The 11,723-nt window shown below is 43.4% G+C and overlaps 2 protein-coding genes across 2 annotated transcripts in view; both read right to left on the reverse strand.

Moving 5' to 3' along the window:
• LOC105159808 overlaps nucleotides 1-435 on the reverse strand; it is a 1,433-nt gene extending 998 nt beyond the window's left edge. Inside the window, exon 1 of the mRNA XM_011077006.1 lies at nucleotides 63-435. Within this exon, the coding sequence (XP_011075308.1) occupies nucleotides 63-435 (373 nt within the window). The remainder of the gene's footprint in view (nucleotides 1-62) is intronic.
• LOC105159809 lies at nucleotides 2,117-3,742 on the reverse strand. The gene is made up of 2 exons (XM_011077008.1): nucleotides 3,643-3,742; nucleotides 2,117-3,528 (listed from the first exon to the last, which is right to left on the reverse strand). Exons 1-2 carry the CDS (start codon nucleotides 3,740-3,742, stop codon nucleotides 2,117-2,119), a joined length of 1,512 nt encoding a protein of 503 aa, XP_011075310.1.

Genomic DNA, 11,723 nt, shown 5'->3' on the forward strand with positions numbered 1-11,723 from the left:
CTCATCTGTATCATCCAGTAGGTGAAGTGCATCAAAAGTATTATATATAACAAGCGCCTTACCCCTCTCCTCACGACTTGGGCCGGTTGTATCTCTAGTGTACTCACGTCCCTCCCTCTGCTTTTCTACCACTGAAGCTGGTGGTGGTCTACTCTTATTCCGATAAGGCATATGTGGTGGCCGGGATGGTATATTAGTAGTATCATCATCCTCCCTAGGGTGGTTCCGATTCCGTTCAGGCCTTGTTGGTTCTTGCAGCATCCCCACTTTGGGTACATATACCGCGATCGGTGGTTTAACTGGTTTTGGTTTGTTGAGAACACAATCTTTAGCAGAGTGTCCCAATGTCATACAACTGTTGCACTTCTGTGGTAGCCATTCGTACTCAACGTCTACTTTACAAGGTGATTCGCCTCCGTCCTCATCCGGATTCATAATTATAATGTGCTTTGGTAAGTTTGAGGTCACATCCACCATTACGCATACACGAGCGAAGTCTAGCTTGGTGCATGCTCTCGTAATTGCATCCGGGTAAAGTGGTTTACCCACTCCACTGGCCACCGTACTAAGGCCTTCCTCTGTCCAGAACTCGACTGGAAGGTGACGAAGTTTTATCCACACAGGAACCTGTGTATGCTGTTGTTTCCTTAAAACCATCCCTGGTTCCCATTTTTGGAGAACAATAGGCTGCCCCAGAAATAGCCACGGCCCTCCTTCAATAACATCTTCCATATCAGCTACTGATTTGATTATTAGTACCAGTGACCTCCTTCAAGCCCGGCCATACAGACAATGCAAACTCTTTCAGATGATGAAAATACGGCCTTTTTCCTAGGAAATACCCCACCGCGGTAGCCCTCCATCGTTTAGATCCGTTTCGTATAATATCCAATGTTGGTCGCACTATAACCTCTCCATTTTGTACCGTTGGAGCCACATAAGATAAGGTCTTGCGAGTTGAATTATGAAATGCATGAGCTATTTTGTCATCGATAGTCATGTTCGAGTTAGCATGCAACGGAATATTCCCAATAAACAGCGGAATCGGAGCCATATTCGTAGCAAAATTGCTGAAATTTTCTATCTTTTTGTTGACGTCACAGTCTGCATCAGCAGTGACATCACAGTTTGCATCAGCAATGACATCACAATCTGCATCATCAGTGACATCACAGTCTGCATCAGCAGTGACATCACAGTCTGCATCAGCAGTGACATCAGCAGAACAGTCAGCAACTGCGTCAGCCACTGCATCATCAATTTCCGGCGCCACATCATCATTCACCCGCTCCACGTCAGCCCTAGCAATCGTCGGTCGGACTTCTGATTTTCTCGCCGGAATCAGTTCAGAATCTGATCCAGCACCCCTTTCCATCTTTTCCGATGCGGAACCACCTTCAAAGTCGCCGGAAAATCGAGTTTTCGTCGGCAGCAAACCCATTTTCAAACCAGAGCAGTTTCCGACCGTTTGTCCTCCATCCCCCGTCGAAATCAGCGTTCTCCATGGCTTGCGTTTAACGATCGGACGTACCTTATGTGGTGCTGTTGTCGGAAAACAGCGAGCAACGGCCTCCTTCCCAAAGCGACGTTTCCACTTCGATTTAAGATCTTTCAGCGCCGTTCTCGATTCACGGTCGCCGGCGTCGATAACAGTGTTGGCTAGATGAAGAAACTCCAGCATATTGAACACCCCTTCCTGCTGTCTGCCATTGTCGCTGTTCAAAGGTTCGCCATTAAACCCTAGAATAGGGCGGCGCACCTTGTCTCCTTCATTCCCGGCCAAGTTAGAAGCTTTATGAACTGGAATAGTGTCACCATCCTCAGAGATCAGCAACTGTTCGTCTGTCATGGCCAAAACGACCGGAGTCGGTTCGTCTTCCTCACGTGTCTGTTCACTATCCGCGACGGCGCAAAACCCTAGATTTGAGTCTATCAAATCTGCACTAAAAAGGTCGCCTTTTCTGGCCAAAAACCGTCCATTACCTTCACTAAATCCATGGCAGCAAGTAGGAGAATCAGTTTCGTCTAAAACCGCCTCCGATCGGCCACCCAACAGGCGCGTCTTTTCGATTTCCATCATGAAAACATGTTTTTCGCCGGAAACCAGTCATCGGTCTTAAGTTTTCGGCCGTCTCCTATCACCGTCCTTCTCCTCCTCGTCGGCCGGAGCCCCTCCCTCATCGTCGGCGGTGGTTGTGGTTGCTAGGGCAAGTGTGTGTGATTTTTTTGGTGTAGAAGAAGTTTCCCCGCAGCAAAAAATTCCAACACCACCCTTGTAACTTCTTACCACTAGCCAGGCTGCTTTAAAGAATCCTGATGAGAAGTCATCAGGTCCCGGTGCGTTATCCTCTGCAATATCGAATACTGCTTGCTTAACATCGTCCGGTGAGAATGGAAGGAGTAGGTGAGCAGCTTCCTCATCGGTAATAATATGCCTCGCCCACAGTCTAAGGTAGCGAATATCCATCGGTACACGTCGTCTGGTACCTCCTAAGAGGTTTTGATAGTATGCGAGAAACTCAAGAGCGACTTCCCCTTGTTCTGTGTGGGTGGTGCCATTCTCATCGTTTATCTGCAAGATTCTGCTTGTCACCCGTCTTTGAGCAATTTTGCGAAAGAAGACCTTGGAGCATTGGTCCCCATCCTTCATCCACTGCATTTTCGCTCTCTGCTGTAGCATAATTTGTTCCAGCTTGGCCGCTTTTGCATAAACAATCCGACAGCAGTGCTCCAAGCACAGGTAAAGTTCATTCTGTCTGTCGGAGCTCACCAAGTTTTGCGCCTCATCTAGGAATCCTTTGGCCAAATGTACATTGAGTGTTAAGTCTCCCTTGTTCCTTTTCAGCGTTCGGAAGATCAGTTTGAGGGCTTTCATTTTACGTGTCACCGCAAACATAGGCACACCCACCATCTTATGCTGCATAAGCACACCCACCATCTTATGCTGCCAGATATTCTGCATGCTAGGAATAAAATCAGATGATAGGGCAAGGTAGTTATCAAATCGAAACATACCTCCGTGTTGTTGTTGTGTGTCCCCATGAATGACTAATGGTGAGTGATCCGACGTACGCGGAGTGAGGCTATGGTAGAATGACATGGGAAATTTTGCGAGCCATCTATCATTAATAAGGAACCTATCCAATCGCTTCCACAAACTCCTCGTGCTCGTACTACAATTGTGCCACGTGTACCATTCGCCTTGCATAGGCAATGACATCAATCTTGCTTCTTGAATATCGGTATTAAATTCATCCATGGCCATCCTGATGTCACCTGATATGCCACAAACCTCATTAAGATCTCGGACAGCATTGAAGTCCCCTCCCACCAGCCACGGAATGTTCGTGTACTGTTCAACTAATGTCTCTAATGTAGTCCAAAGAGACAGATGGGCGATCACCTCGGAAGCACCATAAGTAACAGTAATAAAGACAGGTTCATCGTCAACTCTATTAGTGACACAATAATGTATAAATTGTTCTCTCATGCTAAGAATATGAACATCAATAAGATTTTCATCCCAAGCTAACCAAATATGATTTCCAACAGTATCATAGTCAGCAAACCATTTCCATTGACGCATAAAAAAGGATTGAATATGTATGATATTATTTAAGCGAACTCAGGTTTCAAGGATACCTAGGAAATGTAACCTGTATTCAGAGACCATGTCCTTTAAAGCGAGCTGATGGTCTCGTTTGTTCAGCCCTCGGACATTCCACATGGCAATGTTCAACATGGATCACCTCCATCGGGGTTGCATGTGTTAGGACCCCTAGAAGTCTCGTCTGCATCATCAATTAAGTGTAAGGTATCAAAGGCATTATAGAGGATAATCGCCTTACCCCTATCCACGTTGTTGGAGACATTTCATTTGACATGCACCTCACTCTTAGTGGGTTTCGGTTCGGCAGCTTTGGGTTTCTCTCGTTCCTTTTCAGGCGGTATTGTAGGTGGGACATTTGTTTTTGGTACATACACTGTTATTGGTGGCTTTGTTGGTTTTTAGGACTTGTTAATTGCACACTCCTTCACCGTGTGCCCCAATGTCATACAGGTTGTGCATTTTGGGGGAAGCCATTCGTATTCTACATCGACTTTGCAAGGTGTCTCCCCTCCATCTTCGTCTCGCGTCATGATAATAATATGTTTTGTCAACTCCTGTGTTACATCAATCATCACGCATATACGAGCGAAGTCCAGTCTCGTGCATGCTCTCGTTATCGCATCAAGGTACAAGGGTTTTCCTACTCCACTCGCCACAATACTCAATCCTTCCGTCGTCCAGTATTCCATCGGAAGGTGTCGAAGTTTTATCCATATCGGAGCTTGCGTATGTTTCAGTTTCCTCATACCCTTACCAGGTGTCGAAGAATTGTTAAAAGCTTGAGCAATTTTATCATACATGTATGAATTTGCGTGCAATGAAATATTCTGACAAACACTCCCGTGGGGGTAATACCCAATTGTGTAGTAGAAAATCTGTTTTTTTCCACATCTTCAGTGACATCAGCGATGACATCAGTAGGGGTGACATTGGCCATGACATCAGCAAATGTGACTTTAGTGATGACATCATCGCTGATGCAGTCTACGCGTCAGCAGATCCCCTTAACTTTTTTACATCTGTCAGACGACCGGATTTCCTCGCCGGTGCCAGAATCTGGCTAGATGAAGGACAACCATTTTTTTCGATCAGTTCTCCCCAAATCTCGTCGTGTTCTTGCCAAAACCAGCCATCTGTTTCCTCGTCGCCGGCGGAACCGGCTAAGGCACTGTTTTCATTTTCTATGGCCGGAGAAAAGCTTCCTCGACGAGCCTTAATAGGATTTCGTCCAAATGGCAGATTTGTCGCCGATTTTTTGGATCCGCCATTGTCGTACTTTTCTTCCCATCGATTTTTGAGCCCCTCTAAGGCCTCCATTGCACCGGTATCACCATTGTCAACAACTTTGTTTGCAAGACATAGAAATTCAGAGATGTTGAAGTCGTGTGGAGAAGACACACCATTGCGTCCGCCATGGATGGAGGTTGAAGAAAACCCTAAAAATGGCGGCACCTCTATCTCCATCGATCCAGTTGCCAAACTTCCTCCTTTTTCGTTCGAATTGCTTCCGCTCGTCTCCATAAGATTAGATCTACCCTCAATTTTCAGGGAAACACCAGCTGCCAGCGTATTAAGGGCGCCCGACTTTTCGTCTTCCAAAAAATGCTGCTTTGGCTGCCATATTTTTCCGTCGATTTCAGTGGCTGATCTACGTTCTTTCTCAGCCAGGGATGTGCCAGCCTTCTCCCCAATCCGTGCTTCTTCCTCGGTTAACAGAAAATCTCTAGTTTTCGACGAACTTGACCTTTCGTCTTCTACACAAAACTGCTAAAAAATCTGCTGTTTTTCCTCCATAACCTGTTGTTTTTTTCCATTATTCTCGCCTCCACCTTCCTCCATGTCGTCTTCTCCACCGGCCGCCTTATCTCCGGCGTCTCCATGGCTGCCGGCAGGAAAATAGGGGTTTGGGGTTTTAGTGTGTGTATTTGACGGTGTGCTAGTGTGTGCTAGAGAAGAGAGCATTTTTTTTAGAGAGAGAAATTTTTTGAATTCGAAATTCGACTCCGTTTGGGTCAAGTTTCGTCAAATTCTAAGAACGTTAAAGATTTCGCTGTTTTGCATGGTTTTATTAAAGCAAGTTTGTTTTCCTTTTATACTACCTTTTAGTTATTATTACGCTTAGCAAATTTACAATACAAATGCTTGGGTCTAGACCAACGTTTGGGACAAGTTTCGTCGAATTCTGACAATGTTCAAAATTTAGCTGTTTTGCACTATTTTATTAAAGCAAGTTTATTTCCCATTTATACTAACTTGTAGGTATTAGTACGCTTAGCAAATTTAGCACACAAATTCTTGGGTCTAGACCTTCGGTTGGGTCAAGTTTCGTCGAATTCTGAGAACGTTAAAATATTAGCTGTTTTGCACGGTTTTATTAAAGCAAGTTTGTTTTCCTTTTATACTAACTTGTAGGGATTATTACGCTTAGAAAATTTACCACACAAAGTCTTGGGTCTAGACCAACGATTAGGTCAAGTTTCGTCGAATTCTGAGAACGTTCAAAAGTTAGCTGTTTTGCACGGTTTTATTAAAACAAGTTTGTTTCCCTTTTATACTAACTTGTCGTTATTATTACGCTTAGCAAATGTATAACACAAATGCTTGGGTCTAGATCTAAAGTTTAGTTGTTTTGCACGGTTTTATTAAAGCAAGTTTGTTTCCCTTTTATACTAACTTGTAGTTATTATTACGCTTAGCAAATTTACAACACAAATGCTTGGGAAGTTTCGTCGAATTCTGAAAACGTTCAAAAGTTAGTTGTTTTGCACGGTTTTATTAAAGCAAGATTGTTTCCCTTTTATACTGACTTGTAGTTATTATTACGCTTAGCAAATTTGCCACACAAATGCTTGCGTCTAGACCAACGTTTGGGACAGGTTTCGTCGAATTCTGAGAACGTTCAAAATTTAGCTGTTTTGCACGGTTAGACCAACGTTTGGGACAGGTTTCGTCGAATTCTGAGAACGTTCAAAATTTAGCTGTTTTGCACGGTTTTTTTTTTTCGAGAAAAGTAAGTTGCATTAAGTAAAAAATAAAGAAAGAAAATAAAGCAATTCGATCAACTAGCGGTGTTTCCCCTTACAGGCCAAGGGACACGCCTCAGTCTAAATAAAGCGCGTGTACTGATTGATCTAGGCAAGATGATGCTATGCATTCGCTTTCTAGTATCCTCGACTATTACTAACGCTATGGTGGTAGGTGTTCATTCCATGAGTCGTCTGAGATTGCTCCCCTTCCAAATGAGGTCAACACATGATGTAAAGTCTGTATTTCAGTCTCCTGTCTCGGTATATGACCCCGAGGTGTATCTTCTGCATCATCTAGCAATTGTGGAGCATCAAACGTATTATACATGGCAATTGCCTTACCCTTTTCCTCACGACTTAGCCTTCTTTCACGAGGACGCTCTCGTCCCTCTCTTTGGTTGTCCTCTTCTTGGGTCGGCAGCTCATGCTCTCGTCCCTTTCGCTGGTTGTCCACCCCTTGAGTCGGCGGTATTCTCTCTTGGTCTTCCCCGTGAGGAAGCTCTCGTCCCTCTCTCTGTTTGTCCATCCCTTGAGTCGGCTGCATGGGTGGTGGCCTTGCAGGTATCGTTTTAGGAATATAGACAAATACCGGTGGTTTAGCTGGGTTGGACGGCTTGGTGAACGTACAAACCTTTGTCGTATGTCCTAGCGTCATACAACTTGTACATTTAGGAGGTAGCCACTCATATTCAACATCAATTTTGCATGTTATTTCTCCTCCTTCCTCTTTAGGCATCATGATAATAATATGCTTTGGTAATTTGAAACTCACATCTAGCATCACGCATACACGAGCGAAGTCCAATCTCGTGCATGCTCTCGTCATCGCATCCGGATATAGGGGTCTGCCTATTCCACTCGCCACCGTGCTAAGACCTTCAACCGTCCATAGTTCAACCGGCAAATGTCTCAATCTTATCCAAACTGGGACTTGTGTATGTTTGAGTTTTCGCAATGCCATTCCCAGTTCCCACTTTTGGAGTACAATCGGTTGCCCATGGAACAACCACGGTCCTCCTTCAATTGCTTCTTCCATATATGTAATTGTCTTGAATTGGAAGAAGTAAAATCCATTTGAGGTGGCCTTAACCTCCCGTAAATCAGGCCAAGCTGACAAGGCGAACTTTTGGACATAATAAAAATATGGTCGCTTTCCCAGAAAGTAACCAACCTCAGTGGATTCCCATCGCCTAGCTCCGTTTTGTATAGATTCTATCGTAGGTCGGACAACAATTTCATCATTTTGTATTGTCCCGAATGAGAGAGTCTTACGAGATGAATTGTTGAACGCGTTAGCAATCTTGTCATCCACGACTGGATCTGAGCTTGTTTGCAACGGAATGTTCCCTATAAGTAAGCCGCTATAAGTAGAGTTTGTCTCATAAGTTCGTCTAACTCCGAAACCACCACTATTACCATCCTTGATCGTGTCAACACTGTCTTCTTCGTTGTCCATGTCAACATGAACTGCAGCGTTGACCAAGTCAATGTTTATCTCATCATTGTTGACCAAGTTACCTTTGACCACTTCAACACAAGTTTCCTTCCCCCTGTAGTTGTCCATGTCAACATTAACTACGTTGTTGACCAAGTCAATGTTGATATCGTCATTGTTGACTGAGTCACCTTTGACCACATCAACACAAGTCTCCTTCTTCCTATCTGCAACACATTTGACCACGTAATTAGTGAATAGGTCAACATTGACCGAGTTAAACCCCATCTCATCAACAATTGCTATGTGATTAGAGTTTGATACGAAGTCAGCCACTTTTCCTCCTCCAACCATTGATACGAAGTCAGCCACTTTTCCTCCTCCAACCAGCGAATTAGTTGGAACCGGATCCGGACAGTTTGACATCGTTTCTGTAATCTCTATTCATCTGACCGATGGCAGGACATTCCTCATAGCCGGCCGTAAGATCCTTGGCAAAAACGGCGTGGTTGTTGCCCCCTTGGATGGTGCGAAGCATCGCGTAGTTGCTTCGTCCCCAAATCGTTCTGTCCATTTGTTTTTCAAGTCACTCACCGCTTTCAAGGCTTGTTTATCACCATCATAAATAACCGTATGTGCAAGTTTTAAAAATTCAGGCATGTTAAAGGATATCGAACCGTGTTTGCCATGAATTGGTGTTGTAAATTTGTTAAGCGTAATAATAACTACAAATTAGTATAAAAGAGAAACAAACTTGTTTTAATAAAATCGTGGAAAATAGCTAAATTTTGAGGGTTCTCAGAATTCGACGAAACTTGACCCAAACGTAGGTCTAGACCCAAGAATTTGTGTGTGAAATTTACTAAGCGAAATAATAACTACAAGTTAGTATAAAAGGGAAACAAACTTGCTTTAATAAAACCGTGCAAAACAGTTAAATTTTGAATGTTCTCAGAATTCGACGAAACTTGACCCAAACGTTGATCTAGACCAAAGCATTTGTGTTGTAAATTTGCTAAGGGTAATAGTAACTACAAGTTAGTATAAAAGGGAAAAAAACTTCCTTTACTAAAACCGTGCAGAACAGCTAAATTTTGAACGTTCTCAGAATTTGACGAAACTTGAACTAAACGTAGATTTAGACCTAAACATTTGTGTTATGCATTTGCTAAGCATAATAATAACTACAAGTAAATATAAAAGGGAAACAAACTTGTTTTAATAAAACCGTGCAAAACAGCTAACTTTTGAATGTTCTCAGAATTCGATGAAACTTGACCCAATCGTTGGTTTAGACCCAAGAATTTGTGTGGTAAATTTTCTAAAAGTAATAATACCTACAAGTTAGTATAAAAGGGAAACAAACTTTTTTAATAAAACAGTGCAAAACATCGATATATTGAACGTTCTTAGAATTCGACGAAACTTGACCCAAACATAGATCTAGACCCAAGCATTTGTGTTATGCATTTGCTAAGCGTAATAATAACTACAAATAAATATAAAAGGGAAACAAACTTGTTTTAATAAAACTGTGCAAAAAAGCTAACTTTTGAACGTTCTCAAAATTCGACGAAACTTGACCCAATCGTTGGTCTAGACCTAAGAATTTGTGTGGTAAATTTTCTAAGCGTAATAATACCTACAAGTTAGTATAAAAGGGAAACAAACTTGTTTTAATAAAACCTACAAGTTAGTATAAAAGGGAAACAAACTTGTTTTAATAAAACAGTGCAAAACTGCGATATTTTGAACATTCTCAGAATTCGACGAAACTTGACCCAAATGTTGGTCTAAACCCAAGCATTTGTGTTGTAAATTTGCTAAGCGTAATAATAACTACAAGTTAGTATAAAAGGGAAACAAACTTGCTTTAATAAAACCGTGCAAAACAGCTAATTTTTGAAATTTCTCAGTATTTGACGAAACTTGACCCAATCACAGGTCTAGACCCAAGCATTTGTATTGTAAATTTTCTAAGCGAAATAATAACTACAAGTTAGTATAAAAGGAAAACAAACTTGGATTAATAAAACCGTGTAAAACTGCTAAATTTTGAACATTCTCAGAATTCGAAAAAACTTGACCCAAACGTTGGTCTAGACCCAAGTATGTGTTGTAAATTTGTTAAGCATAAAACATGCAAATGGACAACAAAAATTCTCTCTCTACAATTTCTCTCTCACACACTAGCACACCCAAATCACACACATGCAACCCTAATCCCACATCTTCATCAACACCGGCCGGTGAAGACGCCGGCGACGAGGAAACGAACGTCGGAGAGTTGGGGAACGGCGACGGGCAGAACGTGGGGAATGCCCTGGTGGATTTCGACGAGGAACAGCCGCGTACGGTTGCGGAAAACGAAAGGTCGCGCGAACTCCAGCCGGCGACGGACGAAGATTTTTACGAATCCAATGGCAATCAGACGTTCATGGAGATGAATGGAGCCCAACCATATGAAAAAGATGGAAACTTGCGGCCGGAATCGTCTGGTTCATAATTAGGGTTTGGCACCGCCATGGGAGACGCCATTGACGAGAACTCAAAAATCTCAGCGAATGAACGATTTAATATCGACGAGTTTCTTCACTTAGCGAACAAGGTGATCGACAAAGGAGACGCTCAGTCCATGGAAGCACTAATGGAACTCAAACGGAGATGGGTGGCGCGATTTGGATGCGAACGGTCGCGGTTGGAAGTCGAACAGCCTACTCTGCCGGCGACTGATATTAGTGTCAATTCGTATCCTCTTGCCCGCGACTTCAGGCAGACCTCCCGACAACGTCTTAGGACGAAGCAACAGTCGATGGAAATCAGAAATTCGAAATCGGCAGCCGATCAGTTTCCGAGGGCTATTCGCTGCGTGCGCGCTGTTGAGACGGCGCCGGAATTTATCCGGCCGACCACTGTATACCATCAGCCGGCGATGGACACACCTGCAGACGAAGAACCGGTTGTGGGAGAGGTTTTTCCGCTGGCTACAGTACCTGCGTCCGCCGCTACAGAAACTGCTACAGCTGCAAATCCGAATTCTGCTACAGTGCCGGCTGCTATAGTTCCGGCTGCTACAGTGCCGGCTGCTACAGTGCCGGCTGCTACAGTTGCGGCTGCTAAAATAACTGCTACAGTAACGGATTCCTACACCTCCAACAATTTTCGAAACGGTAAGGTTGCTAATTCACATACGGGCATTTTTGTTGGGAATATTCCGCTTCAAACAACGTTGGAGAATTGTTTTGGTGATGATAAAATTGCACGTGCGTTCAATAACTCAACCCGGAAAACACTTTCATATGTTGAACCGATGAGGCAAAATGGAGAGGTTGTGGTTCGGCCAGCTTTGGACATCGTTCGTGATGGATCAAAACGATGGCAATCAACTGCAGTTGGATATTTTCTTGGGAAGCGACCATATTACCACCACTTAAAAGAATATGCTCATTCGGTGTGGCCGGCACTTCGTGAGGTCAATGCTACATCTAATGGTTTCTTTTTCTTTCAATTCAAATCAGTAATTGACATGGAGGAGGTGATCGAGGGGGGACCGTGGCTATTTCAAGGACAACCAATTGTTCTCCAGAAATGGAAACCAGGGATGGCCATGAGGAAACTAAAACATACACAAGCGCCCGTTTGGATCAAGCTT

The sequence above is a fragment of the Sesamum indicum genome, linkage group LG4, assembly GCF_000512975.1.
Source record: "Sesamum indicum cultivar Zhongzhi No. 13 linkage group LG4, S_indicum_v1.0, whole genome shotgun sequence".
Taxonomy (NCBI): domain Eukaryota; kingdom Viridiplantae; phylum Streptophyta; class Magnoliopsida; order Lamiales; family Pedaliaceae; genus Sesamum; species Sesamum indicum.